The 21,820-nt window shown below is 32.3% G+C and overlaps 1 protein-coding gene across 1 annotated transcript; it reads left to right on the top strand.

The window, feature by feature from the left end:
- Positions 1-2,450: 2,450 nt before the first annotated feature.
- Positions 2,451-8,015, top strand: LOC114282925 (TMV resistance protein N). Its single transcript, XM_082872715.1, has 5 exons — positions 2,451-3,382; positions 3,936-5,034; positions 5,162-5,437; positions 5,548-6,480; positions 7,412-8,015. The coding sequence occupies exons 1-5, from the start codon at positions 2,820-2,822 to the stop codon at positions 7,919-7,921; spliced, it is 3,381 nt and encodes a 1,126-aa protein (XP_082728841.1). The 5' UTR covers positions 2,451-2,819; the 3' UTR covers positions 7,922-8,015.
- The last annotated feature ends 13,805 nt before the right edge of the window (positions 8,016-21,820 follow it).

Raw genomic sequence — 21,820 nt, forward strand, 5'->3', positions numbered from 1 at the left:
TGGCATGTATTTTTTTTTTTTCACTTAGTCGTACAACCAAGGCCTATTTTGCACACAACTTTTTGGATTTTGTGCATTACGTGTAGAGAATTTAAAAAAAAAAATATATGTATATATGTATATTTATATAATTCTCACTACAAAAAGTATTTCACAATTTACCCACTTAATGTATTAATATTATTTAATTACTTGATTTCAAATTTTCTATATTTATTTTTAAAATTAGCCTATAAAATATTTAAAATTTTATGACTGATGTTGCAAAAGTTTATAACTTAGTTATGATATTTTTTTATTATATCAATTTATAATGAAATTATATATTTTGTGGTTGATATTATAAATTTTTGTCATAAAATTATATATTTGGTGATAGGATGCATATGGTTTGCACCCTTACCATTCATTCTTAATTCATTATAAAAATAATTATAAATAAAATTATTGTAAAAGAATAGTAATTCAACTTCATTCTATTTTACCCTAGTAAACTACATTAGAGTATAAATCAATCCAATAACACTATAAAGTCTTATTTGATTAAAATAATTAATAGTGAAATGATTAATAATTTTATAAATTAGTGTAGGATTAGTTGTCCAATTAAATTAGTGAGATAACTATTTATTATGTATTCATTTTTTAAAAAGAAAATTTCATACTTAAAATTATGATCCTTAATCCCTATCAATATTAAAAATTCATCAATTTCGTCAGATTGAATATTTACCATACATATAAAACGGTTAATAAAATTTGCAATTAAACATAGAATTGTGAGCTCATGAACTAACAATCTCAATCCTATACTATAATCTTTATAATCAAACATACTCTAAATATTCAGAATTCTATATATTGTGCATGTGTGAAATTATAATATAGTGCATTTACTTGTAACAATATTTTATAAATTATTATGATATTAAATTATCTTATTGGCCAAAAATGATGAATTATGAGTATAATAGTATTCCTTTTATAAAGTTATGCCTCCTTACTAAGGCCCCGTTTGGAGACTTACTTTTTTAGCCAATTAGCCAAAAAATTGCTAAATTAGCCAAAAAGCCAACAACTCATACCAAAAAGTCAAAAGATTCTCTTTTCTCTCTACTTTTTGCACATCTTTTCGTAACTAGCCAAAAAGTCATCCCAAACATACAAGTTTTTTTTACCTACCTTTTTAACCAAATAGTCAAAAAGTTACTAAATTAACCTGTTCCCAAACGAGGCTAACTTATTCACAAAGGACAACTTTATTTTCTCAAACGTCATAACTAAGTCGTAAATTTTTACAATATCAATCATAAAATTTTAAATATTTTATAATGTAAATTTAAAAAATAAATTTAGAAAATTTGAAATTAAGTAATTAAATAATATTAATATCTTAGAAAGTGGGTAAATTGTGAAACACTTTTTGGTATTAAGAATTATAAGTAAATATATATTTTTATTTATATTTGTGTGTAATTAACAAAGTGATGCCTTACTGAGATTTGTCGGTGTACAAGCCTAAGGCGAAGTTTGGGAAGACTAAATAAGTGCATTTTTTGTCTTTTTAGACTAAAAAGTTGAGGTTGAAAATATGAATGTTTGGGTTAACTTTTTGACTTTTTATGAAAAAATGTGTAATAAAAAATTGTAAAAATTAGTTTGTAGGGAAAAATTAGAATTGAGAATTGTGCAGCCGTAATTGTTGACTTTTGATGAATAGTAATGACTTTTTAACCTTTTGAGTAACTTTTTAGCTTTTTAACTTTTTTTAAACTACCCAAACTTGACCTAAGTAAAGAAAAAATAACTAAAAAATTATCAAAACTGTGCCGTTTGATGGCACGGCCGTTCCTGCTGCCTTCAGTGGCAGAAGTATCGCCTCATCCTAATTTACGTGGTGGAAATTTGACCAGATATTTTATTTGGTAGTTGCGTTGATATAATTATGTGTGTGTTTGAGAAGTGAATTTTTATGTAAGTTTTTTTAGTTATAGGATATTTTGGATAATTTTTTTTTAATGTTTGGAAAAATAGTTGAGTTTTTTTTTATAGTTGGAAGTGATGTTTGTGAGAGAAGAAGTGAAATGATTATGGAGTTGGATGTGATATTTTATTTGAATTTTTTTTTTTTTTGATTTTGCAAAATCTTTGTCTTTTAATGAAAAAAATGAGAAAAAAATTTGGAAACCAAGTTCCCAAACACCACCTAGTCATAAAAGTTAGTGAGGTTTGGTTTGACATAAAAAGTCTGAATTAAAATAGTCATAAAAAGATAAGTTAAAAAATTAATGAGACAAAATATCATATTTAAATTATAATAATTTTATTTTTTTTTCATAAAAATTAAAAAAATTTATCTTAAATGAAATTTTTTAATCTCAAATTAAAATAATCAAAAAAAAAAAAAAGTCAAAAAAATAAACCCACATCCCCGACAAAGCTAAGAGAAGCTGGAAAGGCAATAGAAAAGTCTGGCTCTAGGACGGTTCAATTGTGACCCTCTTCTCCACTGTTTTGCTCCTCTTCTTCTTTATTTTCTGCAGAAAAAAGTCATCTCTGATTTTGTGTGTTTTTAGATTGATTTCTTTGTAGTTTAAACACACACTTGCTTCCAAAACACCTAACATTTGTCTCTCCACTCCACAGATCCCTCCAAAGCCCATCAGATGGAGGAGCTTGCAATTTGCAAATAGCTCTTTCTTCCCTTTGGCCGAATCACTATATATATATTTTTTTGACCAGATGGCCGAATCACTATTCACTTACATTGTATTGCAGCCTACAATTGATTTTGATCTGTAATCTTGGTTTTATTATCCATGGCTTCTAAAAGAACCTTAGATCATTCTCCTTGTTTTCCAGCCCCCCAAAGGAGAAAAGTCTCTTCTTGTTTTGCTTCTTCCTCATCTTTGACACAACCTCGCTGGAGCTATGACGTGTTCTTGAGTTTCAGAGGTGAAGATACCCGCAAAAACTTTACTGATCATCTCTATGAGGCCTTGGTTCAAGCTGGAATTCGCACCTTCAGGGATGATGACGAACTTCCAAGAGGACGTGAAATTTCTTCGGAGCTGCTAAAATCAATCGAAGAATCAAGGATCTCCATCGTTGTTTTCTCAAGAAACTATGCTTCTTCGAGATGGTGCCTTGATGAGCTCGTGAAGATCATTGAATGCAAGAAAACACTTGGACAATTAGTTCTCCCAATATTCTACGATGTCTGTCCATCTGATGTACGGAAACAAACAGGGTATTTTGGAGAAGCATTTGGAAGACATGAAAAGCGCTTTGTGGATGAGATGGAGAAGGTAGAGGTGAGGAGAGCTGCCCTCAATGAAGCTGCTAATTTATCAGGCTGGGATTTGCAAAATGTTGCTAATGGGTAATTTTTAACATCCTTTTAATTTTGCTGCTACTGCTGCCATCAAATTTTATCTTTAACTAGAAAATCCTGCTATGTTGATCCTCCTTGTTTTTACAATTGTCTATTTTAATATTGATTGAGAATTTTATTTATGGATTTGATTAAAAAAATCAAATTTTTATGCGTATACATGTATAACTTTTATTAAAACTGACTTACAATCCTTTCGTCAATAATTTTATTTAGATCTGGCTTGGTTATAAAAACGAAATGACTGCTGTGCTCTAATTCATGCATATATAGAATATTTACTCCAAAATCAAGTTCAAGGCCTGAAATATAATGCATACATACCAAAGTGCATACTACACACTTATATACTAGACTATATGCATACATATACAACTTATTTGTTTCATTGCACTATATTAAGTATAAATAATTCACTTTGTAACTTCAAGATGTTTTGAATTTTACATTTCTTAACTTCATATTGGGAGTGGGGTTTGTAAGGTCTCATATTTCCATAATGTATACTCGCTTCACTTTTTATTTGGATCGAAATTGACAGGCATGAAGCAAAGTTCATCCGAAAAATTGTTAAAGAGGTTTTATGTGAACTGAAACATACATTCCTAAATGTTGCTATGCACCCTGTTGGAATAGATTCTCGTGTTAAACACGTAAAGTCATTGTTGAGCATTGGATCAGATGATGTTCGCATGATTGGGATATACGGCTTGGGTGGAATAGGCAAAACGACCATTGCAAAAGCTGTGTATAACCATATTTACTTCCAATTTGAAGGGAGTTGTTTTCTTGCAAATGTTAGAGAATGTGCAGCACAATTCAATGGTCTATGTCAATTGCAAGAACAACTTCTCTTTGAATTATTAGGGATAAAGAATCTAAAGATTGGCAGTGCTGATAGAGGAATGAATTTGATAAAAGAAAGGCTCCACTCTAAAAGGGTACTCATTGTTCTTGATGATGTGGATCAATTAAGTCAATTAAATACCTTGGCAGGAAATCGTGATTGGTTTGGTCCAGGAAGTAGAATCATTATAACAACTAGAGATGAGCACTTGTTGAAGGGACTGAAAGTTGATGAAAGATACATGGCTGAGGAATTGGATCACGAAGAGTCTTTGCAGCTTTTCAGTTGGCATGCCTTTGGCAAAACCAATCCATTAGAAAATTATGCAGATCTTGCAAATGGTATAGTAAGTTATGCTAGTGGGCTGCCACTAGCTCTTGAAGTTTTGGGTTCTTATTTGTCTGCAAGAAACATAGTAGAATGGAAAAGTGCATTTGATAAGTTACAACAAATTCCTCATGAGAAAATTCAGGAAAAACTTAGGATAAGTTTTGATGCACTAGATGATAACATAAAGGATATCTTCCTTGATATTGCATTCTTTTTCATTGGAATGGACAGAGGCTATGTCATTACTATATTGAATGGTTGTGGTTTCTTTGCAGAAATTGGAATTAGTGTTCTGATGAGTAGATGTTTACTGAGAATTAGTAAAAACAATAAGTTGATGATGCATGATCTACTTAGGGATATGGGGAGGGAGATTATTCGTGAAAAATATCCGAATGAGCCTGAAAAGCGCAATAGATTGTGGTTTCATGAAGATGTATGCTGTGTACTTGAAAAAAACAAGGTAAGAGTCGAATCTTAATTCATTCTAGTGAGTTAGGAAGTTTTCGGTATGGAATGCTAATTTCAGTTATTTTATTGTCTTTCTTCCTTTTAATTTTCCATTTTGTTTTTAAATATTACTATATTAGGGAACAGAAGCAGTTGAAGGTGTGATCATGACCCTACCCATGTTAAAGAAGATACAATGGAGTACTAAAGCCTTTGCTGGGATGCCTAAGTTAAGATTGCTTCGAATAGATCATGTGCACCTTTGTGGAAATTTTAAACATCTATTTGAAGAGTTAAGATGGCTCTGTTGGCAGTACTGCCCATTGGAGTCTTTACCATCCAATTTTCGTCCAGAGAAACTTCTTGTTTTAGACATGCAATTCAGTAGATTTAAAACACTCTGGATGGATGGCAAGGTATGACATTCTTAGCAAATTCATTGTTGTTTGGGATTTGGATAAATTATATAGTGGATCATGATGAAAAAAAATTATATAATTTTGTATATTTTTCTTTGTTTTTGCAGCAATTCAAGAGCTTGAAAATTTTAAATCTCAGTAATTCCAAATGCCTAGCAACAAGCCCCATCTTTTGTGCACTACCGATGCTTGATGAATTACTGCTTGAAAGTTGTACAGGTTTAATGGAGCTCCATGAATCAATTGGGCTTCTAGATAAACTTGTTCACTTGAATTTGAAAGATTGCATGAACCTCAGGTATCTTCCAGGCAGTATCTGCAAGTTGAAGTCTGTTAAACATATAAATCTCACTGGTTGTGCGAAACTAGAGGAGTTTCCAAAGCACTTGGGACATATGGAAAGCTTAACAGAGCTTCTTGCGGATGGAACAGCCATTAAACAACTACCTTTCTCTATTGGACTACTGAAGAATCTTAGGACGTTATTGTTGAAGGGATGTAATATGCAATTGACAACTAAATCCTGGTTTTCTCTCATTTCATCTTGGGTTTTACAGAGAAAAAATGCTGACTCCATAAGATTTTTACCATCCACTGTTTCAGGTTTGTGTTCCTTAACAAAGCTAGATCTCAGTAATCGCAATCTGTCTGAAGGAGATTTTCCAGTTGATTTTGGGAGTTTATCCTTATTGCGAGTGTTGAAGTTAGACGGAAACAATTTTCGTAGCCTACCATATGGCTTCAGTCATCTATCCAAGCTAGAAGACCTTGGGTTGGATAACTGCACAAGTCTTCAAGCTATCTCAGATCTTCCTCCTAATTTATTGGACTTATATGCTTATAATTGTGCATCACTTCAAAAAATATCCGATCTATCAAAATTGAAGAATCTAGTAGTGTGGTTGAGTAACCCCCAATTTGAGCAGATTCTCTCAAATCGTTATAATGATGGAATGGAAGATCCTCACCGTTTTCAAGGTGTACAAATCATTCCTCTGGACAGGCTCAACAAGCTCAGCAATTTGCAAAATCCCCTTCAGGTCTCTCTCTCTCTCTCTCTCTCTCTCTCTCTCTCTCTCTCTCTCTCAGGTGCAACAATTTAGCAAAAAAATCTCTGAAAATTTAGTGATATGTGTGATACCAAAATTGTTTTAGATGTGACCTATATAATTCCAAAGGAGGGGGATTCTATCCGGTCTAGATTACATGGACTGGAGGACGCTATTTAGGTTGTGGAATCAACCATGCGATTCACCACATGTTTTATTTTGATAATTCAAATCTTTTATTTTATTGGGCACTTCATGTATATCATTCACAAAAAAAAATTAGATCGATTCGGTAATCATAATATATTCAATTTATCAAATTTGTCACAAAAAATAAAATAAAAATGACAATTGTGTTTTTAAGAATAAACAATATATTTTTTTTGGTGACAAAAGCAATAAATTAAATAAGTTACGATTATCAAATCGACTTAATTTTTGTGTGAAAGAAATAGATAAAGTGTTCAATAAAATGAGTAGTTTAGATTATAAAAACGGAACCTGTGTTGGATCCCATGGACATAAACAACACCAGTGGACTAGAGAGGAGTTGCCTATTAGAGATGGAAAATAATATCTTACTCTTACTGAATTTTTTATTCAAAATTTTTTACTTGAAAAATGTGGCAGTAACAATTTTGAAAGTAGGATTCACTAGTTTTTTCACTATTTTTATTACTAGCTACATAGATGATTATATATCATATGTTTATATCATCTTTTTATGTCACCAACCTACTTGGAAAGATGTGATTTGTTTGCATTTAATTTGTTAATAATTATCTTTAAATAAGAGAATTAATCATAAGTATTTATATAGACAGTGATACAAAATAATGACAAATAATCGGTCATATATAGCATTTCTAATATGTTATTTGTTTTCGTCTAGCACTCTACTAATTAGAAATTCATATGATAGCATCTTGTTGACAACTCCTTCCTCGTGAGCGACTCTTTCTATGCCGGTGGTGACTTGAGCCATCGTTTCCTCCATCAAATAATAGGGTCTTCTTCGATATCCTTAGAAGTGCCAGTAGTGCAAGGGGAAGACGACTTCGTTGCAGGGTTCACTTGGGAAGTTGTTTATTATAGATCTGGGGATAAAGAAAGTTGCTCCATGGAATCAGATAATTTTCCACACGTCATTATTACTGATAAAATTAATGGCATCGATTTTACTTATACTCCAACCTTCTTCGGCATCCCTGAGAGTTGTGCAAATTATCGTTGGGAATGCCATATGTTTGTTGAAGATTATTTTGGGTATAGAATTAAAGGTGGTGAGCAATTCGAGATTTCTTTCATTATGCCGTCACCTATTAAAGTTAAGCAATGTGCGGTGGATCTGATTGTCTATTACCAGAGCCACATCACCTACCATGGATTGAGTAAGTACTGGAGGCCTCGTTCTACCGATGACGAAGTATGATCATGAAAATTGTCACCAAAACATCAATTGTAATGGGCCATCTCACATTTTCCTTTGAATAAATATGAATAAATTACAAATACATTTGCTTAAATCTCTTGTACTTTTAAAATTACAAATATTCTATGGTCAAAATTTTTTATTTGAGTAATTAACAGAAAAAATAAAATTTATAAGGCAAAGTACCAATAAATTTCAAATAGTGATCTTATAAATTATTTGACTCTCCTTTTTTTTTTTTACCTTATGGACTCAAAGGTCTCATCCTCGCGTGAGTTATATAAAAGTTTAAGTAAAAATACGCGTGTTATGTATTTGAGAGATAAATGTGGGTTTTATCATAATGTTGAAATCACTAAACGTAACATTTAAAAAAACAAACTCTTTAATGTATTTTTTTCAAACGTAATATTTTAATGTAACTCACTAAAAAAAATTTTAGTATACTTTTCTCAAACGTAACAACGTAATATTCTAAAAAAATTTCTTAGTGTACTTTTTTCAATTGTAACACTCCAATCTATGTAACACACAAAAACTTTGTAGTATATTTTTTTCATTAGTATACTTTTGTCAAACGTTAGATTCTAATCTATGTAACACACAAAAACTCTTTAATATATTTTTCTCAAATATAACACTTCAATGTGACATACTAAAAACTCCTTATTATACTATTATCAAATATAACAACATAACATTTGAAAAAAACTCCTTAGTTTACTTTTGCCAAACGTAATATTCTAATGTAATACACTAAAAAACTCCTTAGTGAATTTTTTTCAAATGTAACAATGTAACATTCCAAAAAAACTCCTTAGTATATTTTTTCCAAACATAACACTTCAATCAATGCAATACATAAAAGCTCCTTAGTTTATTTTTTTCAAACATAGTACTCTAATGTAACATTCCAATGTAACACCAGAAAATCATTCTAACAAAAATATATGTTTCTACGCTTGACAACCAACACTTCAATCATCAATCTCCTCAAAAATAATATTCCACATCTCACCTTTCTATTCTCATCCTAAAAACGAATCATAAAATTAGAAAAATGAATCACAAAATGATATTCACTTAAATTCAAATGGTACCAAATGAAATAACTATAACTTTTCAAAACAAAAAGGACTGATTGGTTCATAAGAAAACTTTTAGAACTAAATGGATTACTATTCCCCATATGAGATATATGGGTAAATTTTTCAAATTTATAACTACTCTTATATATAATAATAAAATTGTTAGAAATTTTAAATAAACTATATTTATTGTTAAAAACTATTAATTGATTTAATAATTCATTAATAAAATAGATAATTTGTTATGCGATTAAAAATTTAAAAGGACTGGATGTAATATTCAAAATCACAAAAAAATAATTTATATTTTAAGCAAATTTCAAAATGTGTATTTATAATTTATCCAAGAAATAAACAACAATCAAAAGCTTGCTTAAGCTTTTTGAGGTTGACTTTTTTTGTTTTTCGTCTTTAGTTTTTCTCGAGTTTGAGGGAAACATGTTTGGACGATTAATAAATGACAAGATTATGTGTGATTTCTCATATAGTTTAGAAAAAAATATAAATAATTGTTGTTTTTAACCATTTTGTTTGAACAGACAATAAATAAGATATTGTTGGAAAAAATGGTTTTTTGGTGACTTTAATTAAATATTAAAGTGGGTCCCAACCATCTATTGTGTTGGGTCCAAGTGGATCTATATACTTTGTATTGAGATCTTTACACTACAGATAGAATGGCCAAAAACCATTGAGATTTGAATGAAAAATTACATCATGAAGTTAGCTTCATGGAAAAAAGGTAATGAAGTTTGTAACTCCTGCATTAATGGGGTTTGTAACTCCTGCCTTTATTGCAGAGGTTAATGGTGCATTATGAACAGCCATAAAGGCTGGAGGCTCTTTCTCTCTCCCCTATACATGTATAAATTGAGACCCTCCTATCAAGTCTCAAAACACAGAAATTGTTTCTTCCATTCTTTAGTCAGTTTGCCAAAAAGTTCATACTATGAGAGAGTGCTGCCACTGTTTTGTTCGCTAAGCTAGACAGATAGTGCTTCTGCCGTAGCTGGTTTTGACCGTCGTATCTTGGGAGACAGACGCCGGGATTCCTCAAGCACTCGACCAGTGAGGCGGCGAAATCTGTTTTAAGGAAACTGCTTCCGTGCAGGCTTCGGTTTCGTTTCTTTACCCTTTTATTATTTTGTGTATTTATGTTGAAATTTAGTTGTAATTATCTGCATGTGTTCTTGGTATATAATTTGAGTTTTTCATAAATCTATTTATTTAATTTCACAAGATGAACAACAAGCTTAAAACAGATTTCGTATATCTTTTCTATGAAATTGATCGAATAGATTTATATAGACTATTAGGTTAGCTTTGTATAAAGTTACTAGGAACTATTGCGGAGTTGCTCACTGTTTCAATGATACAAAATATAAATTTGCATGTTTAAAGATTCAAGTAATTTACATGAATAGGCCATTGTTTCTTTTTCTGTCAGTTAATTGCCAGTTCATGATTTTGCTTCTATGGATGCACACAAAACTATTTTCATGCCTTCTTGCACTGATTCATCATTCTAAGTAAATTAATATATTTGTGTTTGCTAGTGAATAGATCCATGTGTGTTTTAACCGTATTACATGCTAAGTCTATTCTAGTTTTAATTTGTTACATGCTTATTATTTTCTAGACTAGATTACATAATTTAAATTTTTTGAATTATTTGCATATGTTAATTGCTAAATGGTTATTGGATTGTAACTCTTGCCTATTAATTTTAGTTTAATGTATTTGGAGTTATAGAGTTTTATGAATTGTGTACATGATTAATTTGAATTAATTGGGTGCATTAATCTAAATTATTTAATTGGGTGCATTAACTTTGAATTTAATTTATTTATTTGGAGTTATTAGTTTAAAATGGTTTCAATTATTTATTATATTTATTTTTTGCTTAGATTATTTGTTTGTATTTTGTTGTGGTTTGCTACTAACTTTCTTTGTAGGAATATCTAAGCGTAGAAAGGAATTGTTTGGACTACTTATAATCCTCAATTGGATTGGTTATTTTTCTTTATATTTGAAGAAATTTTTTGCCAGAGGGCATGAGTTGAGCAAAGCCAGTAGGCTTCATTTTAGCAAGAGGGCTTCATTTTCTACTAGAGAGCATGAGAACATTTGATGCTTGCAAAGAATGCATTAGACGGAGGGGCTACAGTTTGCCAGAGGGCTTCAGCTAAAGTGTCTTAAGGTTTGAGTTTGCTAGAGAGCAACAGCCAAGAGGGCTTCAGAGATTTAGTTGGTTTGTTTACCAATTTGAAGCATCAAGTTTTATTTGCTTATATTATTAGAAGCATTTTATATGCATGTATTTGATTATAGCAATTTTTAAATTGCTTGTAAATTTGGAATTTGGTTTGGTTTTCTGTAATAGAAACCAAAGTGTTTAGCCTTGGCTAAAGAGTAGTTCTTATTTGTTCAGAAATGACAACTAAGACGGATTTGGTTTCAAACCTTTGGAGTTTGAGGAAGTTTTTGGGTTTAATCATTTTATTCCCAAAGTGTTGGAAAACTAAGTTTGAAAAAAGTCTTTGGTTATAATCTGATTATGTCCAAAGTGTTTTGGTTTTGAGAAAGGAAACCAAATTTTAGCATTAGCTAAAATATCTCTGATTTTTATTCAGAAATCATGGGCTCAGTTCCGGGAGTACCGGTTAACTATCAGGGGCTCAGTTCCGGGAGTACCGGTTAACTTTTATGAGTGGTATAATTCTGGTAGCAAATTTTATTTGCTTGGAAATTGATTTGTTATAACCTGGTTTATCCCTTGGAAATCTTAATTTTAAAATTGTTTCCCATGAACTAGGAGTCAACATGCTCTTGGATGTTTTGTTAAAAGGTTAACTGGGTTTTAAGTGGGACCGATGTGACCCTCCAGTCTTCCTGGGAACATTCCTGACCATGTTCGATTCTAGGTTAAATGGTGAGACTAGTTTTGAATTAAATTTCCATCTGAGGGATTTTCTAAGAGTTAAGTTTAATTTCTGGAATCACAGAAGTGAAATTCTGTTGTGATGTTTCAGAAATGGCTTCAAAATGTGACAAACAGAAATATTGTTCCACCTGACAACGTTAAGCCTTGCGAGATTCTTAAAAGATGATCTAGAGAGATCTAGTGTGATTAAAGGAAATCATAAGATTGCATGATAACATTTCTAAATTAATCAGAGGCAATTAGTATGTTATCCTTGTGTCAATTATAGCATATATGAGTGCTATGTGACTTTGTTTGAAAGCAAAGATGAGACAACCTGTTATAGTGGGTGAATATTTTTTGGATTTTTAAATTCTAAATATATTCTTAAATTGGTGGCTCCTAGTGAGTATAAGATCACTGATCACAGAGATAGAAAACTGGTGGTTCCTAGGAGGTGTTAGACCACTGGCTACACAGTTATGAGATTGTGGTTCCTAGTAGTGAACAGATTACTGATCACATGTCAAGACATGATGGTTCCTAGTAGTAGAGAGGCTACTGATCATATGTCAAGACATGCTGATTTCGAGTAATGAAAGAGTCTATTGATCCTATGTTAAGACGTTGTGATTCCTAGTAGTAAAGTGACTACTGATCACAGGTTAAGACATTGTGATTCTTAGTAGTAGAAAGTCTACTGACCACATGTTGAGAAATTAGTGATTCCTAGTGATAAGACTACTGGCCATGTTATGAAGTTCCATATAGTAGACTATTGAACACTAGATTTGTGTTTCCTAATAGTAAGACTATTGGCTTCAGAGTGATAGGTTGGATCAAATATATTTGGGTGCCTAATTCGGTTGATGACATTCTGGGAATGTATTTACTGTGATATGATTTTGAGAGTTTCTTAATCATTGTGACACAAGGAATTGTTTAAAGACCCTGTATGAATTTTTGGGACAGGTCAAAAGACTTTGTTTAAATTCTACAAATGTGGGGGTGTCATGCAAAAGGCGGGAATATCTATACCCAAGAGGGTTAGGATAAGCCTAAAAATCCGTTGACTTTGTATTCGACGGTTGTGCACAATTTAGCAGTGTATATTGATTTCTTGTGGTTTAGTCTGCTATTCCAGATATACACAAGAATACTATCATGGAATCAAGAAATGCATCTTTCTTTGAAAATTCCGAGTTCCATGAAAGAGGTTGAAAGTGACAATGATCACATAGCTGATCAAACAGATGATCACTTAGATAATCAAGTTGAGGAGATAGATGAGCCAAGAAAGAGTAAGAGGGCAAGGACTGCAAAGTCTTTTGGCTCGGACTTCTTGACTTATATGTTAGAGGGAGAACCTCGAACTTTTCATGAAGCGGTGACTTCACCAGAAAGTCCCTTATGGAAAGAAGCTAGTAAAAGTGAAATTGACTCCATCTTACAGAACCACACCTGGGAGTTGGTAGATTTACCTCCCGGTTGTAAGCCTTTAGGCTGCAAATGGATTTTTAAAAGAAAGATGAAGGCCGATGGGTCTATTGACAAGTATAAGGCGAGGCTCATTATCAAAGGGTACAGGCAACGAGAAGGCCTGGATTACTTTGATACGTACTCACCTGTTACTAGGATAACATCCATTCGGATGGTGATTGCAATTGCTGCTTTGCGCAATCTAGAAATTCACCAGATGGATGTAAAGACAGCTTTCTTAAATGGAGATTTGAATGAAGAAATCTACATGGAGTAACCTGAAGGATTTTCAGCTCCAGGGCAAAGCAGGAAAGTTTGTAAACTTGTCAAATCTTTGTATGGTTTGAAGCAAGCGCCTAAACAATGGCATGAGAAGTTTGACAACGCAATTTTGTCAAATGGGTTTAGAATCAACGAATGTGACAAGTGTGTTTATGTCAAAGACACTGACAGAGGTTATGTCATTTTGTGTCTATATGTTGATGATATGCTCATTATAGGTAGTAACGATGAAATGATCAAAACTACCAAGAAGTTGTTAAACTCTAAGTTTGACATGAAGGATATGGGCATTGCAGATGTTATTCTGGGAATTAAGATTACCAGAATCTCTGACGGAATTGTACTATCTCAGTCTCATTATGTTGATAAGATACTTGAGAAGTTTAGTGGATCAGATACGAGTGTGTCATCGACACCTGTAGACTTAAGTCTACATTTTACCAAGAATAATAATGAAAGTGTCTCACAGTTAGAATATTCTCAGGTAATTGGAAGTTTAATGTATCTGATGAGTTGTACTAGGCCGGATATAGCCTACTCGGTTAGCAGGCTTAGTAGATACACAAGTAATCCCGATGCTTCTCATTGGAAGGGTATTATGCGGGTGTTAAGGTATTTACGCTACACTCGAGATTATGGGCTGCATTATACTCGATATCCAGCGGTGCTTGAAGGCTATAGTGACGCAAATTGGATATCAGATATAAAGGACTCAAAGTCCACTAGTGGATATGTGTTCACTCTTGGTGGAGCAGCGGTGTCTTGGAAATCTTCCAAACAAATGTGTATATCTAGATCAACGATGGAATCAGAGTTTATTGCTTTGGATAAAGCAATGGAAGAAGCTGAATGGCTTTGCCATTTCCTTGAAGATATTCCAAGTTGGTCCAAACCTGTGCCTGCTATTTGTATTCATTGTGATAGTCAATCTGCAATTGGTAGGGCACAGAGTAATATGTATAATGGAAAGTCTAGGCATATCCGTCATAGACATAATTCCATACGACAACTACTCTCGAATGGAGTTGTCTCTATAGACTATGTAAAGTCTAAGGACAACATTGCGGATCCGCTAACCAAAGGGTTAAATCGAGTGTTAGTCGAAACGTCGTCAAAAGGAATGGGGTTGAGGCCTTTGGAAGTTATCGGAATGGAAACCCAACCTAGTTGACTGGAGATCCCAAGATCTACGTTCAATGGGACAACCTAATTGCGTGTAACAGTGGTACGTCACTGAGGAGGTTAAACCTCCAGCCATTCCTTCTATCAGTGATACCTGCAAGTGTAGAGGTTAAGCTGAGCTTTTAATGACTCTAGTGTGTTAAGCTATTGAGCTGAGTATAGCAGGATACTCAAGTAGAGTCACCTATGTGAGTGTGAAGTGGGGCCGCTTCTAGAAGAATTGGGAGGCCAAGATTCTTTGAAACCACTCGCTGAACCAGGCTAGTGTCCAGGGCCACACAGGGCACACCAGTGAGAACATAATGGTGGTAGGAGTAATTCCCGTGTGAGATCTATTGTCTCAGTTTACATAAACGGCAGAGCAGTTCAACATGTCATATTCACTGATCAGCCAGTATACTCGATAGGTTTTCACTGGGAGAGGTTCAAAGCCAAAAGCTACCTTCTCTGATGTCGGGGTTAGTCCGTTGTACTCTCTCTCCGAGTCATTATTGTTGAACGGTGTTCGTTTGTTGAGTCATTTGGTCAATTTTTATTCATGTGGAGGATTGTTGGAAAAAATGGTTTTTTGGTGACTTTAATTAAATATTAAAGTGGGTCCCAACCATCTATTGTGTTGGGTCCAAGTGGGTCTAGATACTTTGCATTGAGATCTTTACACCACAGATAGAATGACCAAAAACCATTGAGATTTGAATGAGAAATTACCTCATGAAGTTAGCTTCATGGAAAAAAGGTAATGAAGTTTGTAACTCCTGCATTAATGGGGTTTGTAACTCCTGCCTTTATTACAGAGGTTAATGGTGCATTATGAACAGCCATAAAGACTGGAGGCTCTTCCTCTCTCCCCTATACATGTATAAATTGAGACCCTCATGTCAAGTCTCAAAACACAGAAATTGTTTCTTCTATTCTTTAGTCAGTTTGCTAAAAAGTTCCTACTATGAGAGAGTGCTGCCACTGTTTTGTTCGCTAAGCTAGACAGACAGTGCTTCTGCCGTAGCTGGTTTTGACCGTCGTATCCTGGGAGACAGACGCCGGGATTCCTCAAGCACTCGACCAGTGAGGCGGTGAAATCTGTTTTAAGGAAACTGCTTCCGTGCAGGCTTCGGTTTCGTTTCTTTACCGTTTTATTATTTTGTGTATTTATGTTGAAATTTAGTTGTAATTATCTGCATGTGTTCTTGGTATATAATTTGATTTTTTCATAAATCTATTTATTTAATTTCACAAGATGAACAACAGATATGACATATATGCCTTTTCTATTATTTTTTGCTTTGTATTTAGATAAATAAGTCAGGTATTATAATTTTTTTTTATTTATAAAAATCAATTGTTGTTTCTTACAAAATCTCACTACCCTCGGTGAAAAACACTTTGACAAATCTTTCCTTTAAATGCACAAATCTTTCCTAGTTCAGAATTTTCTCTTTTTTACTAGCTACATGCTGTTCTTACCAGGGACGGAATTTTCTCTATTATTTTTTGCTTTGTATTTAGATAAGTTAGGTATTATAATTTTTTTTTTAATTATAAAAATCAATTGTTGTTTCTTACAAAATCTCACTACCCTCAGTGAAAAACACTTGGACAATGTTGCGTTTGGTAAAGTTTTGTAACTATGATTTGAGAGTATAAGTTGTATTTTGAGTTTGTGAGGTTTGAAATTATGATTTGAGTGTGGAAAATTTGTTTGGTAAAGAGTTTTGAAAAGAGTTTTGATTTGAGCGGAGAATTGTTGATGTGACATTTGATACAAAAATTTACAACTCATAACCAAACGTACAACTCAAAATTATTTTAAAGCACATAAAAAATTTTAAAAAATTCGAAAAATGTTTTTTTCAATTATATACAAATTAACATATCAATTGCAAAAAAAAAAAAATCACTATTCCGGTCAACTGGCCGGACGACTGGTTAGGCAAAATTTGCAAAAAAAAAAAAAAATTCCAAAAATCTAGCCTGAGACAGAGTTCTCTGCAGAGTTTTGGAAAACTGATTCCAAAACTCCTTCCAAACATCATATTCAAATGTAGGTATAAAATTACGTTTTCAAAACACAACCAAACGAAAAATCTTTCCTTTAAGTGCACAAATCTTTCCTAGTTCAGAATTTTCTCTTTTTACGAGCGACATGTTGTTCTTACCAGAGACAGAATAAGGATTATCACTATGGGTATGAAAATATGTTTGAAATGTGAACCCTTATAATTTTAAATTATTTTAAAAAAATTTAGTATAAATTTATAGTACTTTTCAAAATTTTGAAAGTGCGATCGGCCCACCCACACCATCTAGATCAATCCTTGGTTCTAACACTTCTTTTTATTGAGAACAATTCGTAATATATGTTCTGATGAATTGTTAATTTAATTGAAGGGCAGGGTAATGCTTAACTGTTGTAAATTTTATAGCCATGTTCCAAGGCATTTTTGTTTAAGATTTCAAAAATAAGGTACAAAATATATATGAATTAATTTTTTTTTTATAAAACTTGTTAGTATGATCTAAAAGAAAATCTTAAACAATCATATATATATATATATATATATATATATATATTTATGTCTAGTTATGTGATTTGTTACATACTCTTAGGTAATGTTTGATTTATTGAAAGAAAATTATTATTATATTAATTTAATTGTCTAAAATATTAATTAAAAAAATACATTGCTAATTGATTCTTCATTCACAATTGTAATCATTCCATTGCGAAGCCCAAGAATTATCATTCCTTTGCATTTGATCTCATTCTAATCAACTTTTATTCCCATGAAATTGACCCAACACTATTTACTCTGTTTGGTTTTGGTTTTCAGATTTTACTTTTTAAAAAATTTTACTTTTTTGTTTTCTGTATTTTTTTTGTTTTTATTAAATTTTTTTAATATTTAAACAATTTTTTTTAATTTTTAAACACACCTAACATAAATACACTTAAAAAGTATAATTTTTGTAAAAAAAATCTTTTAAAAATTCACTAAATACCAAAAATATAAAAAAATATAAAAATTCAGTATATTTTTCATATTTTTGTGTATTTATTAATTTTTTAAAATATTTCTTCACATATATTTTATTTTTTAGATACATCTATGTAAGATACATCTAAAAAAATAAAAAAAAATAACTTAAAATTTTAAAAATATTCACTAAAAATAAAAAAAAAATCAAAAAACAAAAAACTCAATTTTCAAAAAATTGAATCAGAAAATCAAAACTAAACACACTGATTATTACTTTACTAATATCTTGAATTCAGACATGTGTTAGTCTAATTTGAGAACTTAGTAAAAAGTTATTTTTTTGCTTTTAACCTCTTTTGAGTCATATCACCTCTCTATTCTTTTTTATAATTCTTTTAAAAAATTAAAAAAAATCAAACAAAATTAACTTTTAACTTAGGCCAAATTTGGGAAGACTAAAAAAGTGCACTTTTTGTCTTTTTGGACTAAAAAATTGAGGTTGAAAATATGGATGTTTGGGTTAACTTTTTGACTTTTTATTAAAAAATGTGTAATAAAAAATTGTAAAAATTGATTTGTAGGGAAAAATTTGAATTGGGAGTTGTGCAGCCGTAATTGTTGACTTTTGGTGAATAGTATTAACTTTTTAACTTTTTGAGTAACTTTTCGACTTTTTGGCTTTTTTAGAAGTACCCAAACTTGGCCTTAATTCTCAAAAAAGCTGTTGTTAATCCGAGTAACTTTAGCAACCCAATCCAAACTATAAGCGATTGTTTTATATTTAGGTCGAAACTGTTTCCATATAATGGTAAGCTTCTCTCTAATTTGTTCTTAGATTAGAGCGCGTTGTTGAGGTTTGTGGATTCATCATGAAATTTACATCGATAATTTAAATTATTTAATATTTAGGACTTGTTAAATATTTTATTTTTGCAAAAAAATCACTTTGATCGAATATCGATAGATACTAAATCAAATCAAATTTGTATCAATGATAATTATGATTTTAAAAATAAATTGTTGACATAAATATAATTTGATCAAGTGACTATTAATATCTGATCGACGTAATGTTTTACAGAAATGAAATACTTAATAAACTTTAAATGTTGCACAGTTTAAATTAGAGTAAATTGTTGAAAAGTCCAAGCTAAAAATAGTATAAGATATTAGGTCCAGTGAATTTTTTTATTAATGAGAGGTCTATCTTTTGTAAAATAGTTTGGTGAAAAATCTTTTTGTGTGTTTTGAAGAACATTTTGTTTCCAATTTTACCCATTAATTTATCTATTTACTTTCATTGATTATCTGTTCAAATTTTTTTCCTATCTATTCAAAAATTTCCCCATTTGTTCAAAAATTTTCTTATCTGTTCAAATTTTTTCTTATCTGTTCAATTTTTTTTTTCTATCTATTCAATTTTTTTCCCCATCTATTTAATTTTTTAATCTTTTCAATTCAAATTCTCTTATCTGTTTAAATATTTGTCCAAATAAATTTTATTTGTCCAAATTTATTATCTATTCAAATATCTAACTAAATTTGATTATCTGTTGAAATTCCTCATCTGTTCACTTTTAAAAAATTTGACAGATTTCTATTTGTCCATCATCATCATCAACAACAACAACATCACAAAATTAAAAAAAAACATAAGCAGATTTGTTGAGCTCATCACCAAATCCTATTTGTTCATCATCATCTTCAACAACATAAAAAAATTAAAAATAAAAATAAACATATTTGTTGAACTCTTGTTGGTGTGAAACCCTCACATCAGACCTATTTGTTTAATTTTTTTCGATTATACTTTTATATAATCAATGAGAAAAAATATATATAAAATCTATAGCTTCTAAACTAGAATTAAATAAAAAAAAAATTTCAATTAGAACACATATCTGAGCTTCTAGTACTCAAATACGCTAGTAAATTACCAGAAATTGTTTAAGCATGATCGAATTCAAAGTAAAAGAACTTCACAAAGGAAAAATAGAGCAGTATGCGTAGATTCAGACATATATATGTATATAGCTTCTGTCGGAGGAAGAAGACCCACAGAGATCGGCAGTGTTAGATTTGTTCAGATCAGAGGAGGTGGATGTGGTGGTAGATTGGCGGCAACGGTAGATTGAGAGCAACAGAAGATGAAAAGGGGGGAGAGAGAGAGAGAGTGTGTGTGTGTGTGCGCGCACGCGCGTGAGTTTGGTTTTGATGCGGTGGAGTACTGACCGGAGAGTCGCCGCTACGATACCAACTGTGGCTGAAGCCGCCATCGGAGAGAGGAGGAAGAGGCGGCAAAGCTCGTTACCCGCGACGAGGGAGATCTGAGATCTGAAGCAGGTAGAGAGGAAGAGAAGGAAGTTCACAGCAGAGATCTAAGATCGGAAGCAGCAGGGGTCTAGGGTTTGGCTTGGGATTGATGAGTGGCGGCAGCAAAGCGGTGGCATTGGAGGAGGAGGAATTGAAAAACAGTGGTTGAGGAAGCCGACAGAGATTGATGGTGGGTTATTGGAGGTAGGGTTTGCGATGATGAGGTCTTGAATGGAGATTACTTTGAGGAGGTTCTTGTACTTGTCCATGAGTTTCTCGAATGTGGGGTCTCTGGATTTGGAAGTTATATAGGATTGGTTTGGGAAGTGAGTTGGCTTTTTGATTTTTTGGCTTTTTTGGCTATTTTAGTTTGGGGCTAAAAAGTCTCGTTTGGGAAGGATTTTGGGCTTTTTTGGCTTTGTAGTGAGAGAAAGAATGTAATGATTATGGATTCAATGTGATGTTTTGTCTTATTGGGCTAAAAAACTTATTTTGTTTTTTGTGGCTAAAATAGCCAAAAAAAGCCCCAAACTTGGCTTCCCAAATGAAGCCATACTGGGATGAAGTGGTTTTGGATCGGAGGCCGGTGGCGGTGACGATGGATGTTGGTGGTTTCTATAGAGAGAGAGAGAGAGAAAGATAGGTGGAGAGCCCACAGACGACAACAAGCACTCCAATTCGGAGATCCAACTGGCGAGGAGCTTATCCATATATTAAAATCCACACTTTAGTTTGTTTTTTTTATGATTTTGAGCCCAAGTGACCCATATGAGCCTCAAACGGGCCTTAGGTTTGTGTCCTTATTTTTAAAGTCCAATTGTTTTTTATTCTTGTCATAGTATCCACACGGACACTTATTTTTGGGCAACAATTCACAATAATGGTAACGAGATTCTAAACAATCCTGGTAGATACATTAATGCAGTATCTATGTATGGAGTTCTCTATTGAGAAGCCAAATCGTATATGGATTTGAGCTCTCCAAAGAGTATTGTTTGCTTCGATTTAGTGAAAGAGAAGTACAGGGAGATACGACAGCCCAATAATGGAGATGGAAGTTGTCTATGGAGGTTTGGGGTTTTAGAAGGAGGATCAGAATGCCTCCTTTGTGTACTCGCTTTCAATGGCCAAAATTATGCTAATGTCGATGCATGGGTAATGAAGGAATACGGGATTAGAGAGTCTTGGACTAAATTGGTTACCATTGTTGGAAAAAATGGGTTTTTGGTAAACTTTAATGTGAAATTAAAGTAGGCCCCAACCATTGGTTGAGGTGGGATTAAATGGGTTTAGATTTGTTGTAATAAGGTCTTTACACCACATAAAGAATGACCAAAAACCATTGAGAATTGAATGAGAAATTGTCTCATAAAGATGGCCTCATGAATGAGGTTTTCAGAATTGTGTATAACTACCAATCCCACATTGATTGTAGTAGAAATACACACTTGTGTATACAGAAAATATATATATATATATATATATATATCATATATTTTCTCCCATCAATTTTGGTCCATTACTCCAGCAGTTTTGCAAGAGTAATGGCCATTAGTGGCCAGCCTTCATGGGCATTAAATGATAGCCTTCATGGCTAGATGCTCTTCCTCTCTCCTCCATGGTGTATAAAAAGAGACCCATCTCCCTTGGTTTAGAT

This window comes from Camellia sinensis, chromosome 6 (assembly GCF_055761805.1).
Source record: "Camellia sinensis isolate YWXY chromosome 6, ASM5576180v1, whole genome shotgun sequence".
NCBI classification, from domain to species: domain Eukaryota; kingdom Viridiplantae; phylum Streptophyta; class Magnoliopsida; order Ericales; family Theaceae; genus Camellia; species Camellia sinensis.

Coding starts and splice junctions, on each gene's coding strand:
- LOC114282925 (XM_082872715.1), top strand. CDS start 2,820: ATGGCTTCTAAAAGAACCTTAGATCATTCTCCTTGTTTTCCAGCCCCC. Junction 5,035..5,161: donor GTGTACTTGAAAAAAACAAG/GTAAGAGTCGAA, acceptor TTACTATATTAG/GGAACAGAAGCAGTTGAAGG. Junction 6,481..7,411: donor ATTTGCAAAATCCCCTTCAG/GTCTCTCTCTCT, acceptor TTCATATGATAG/CATCTTGTTGACAACTCCTT.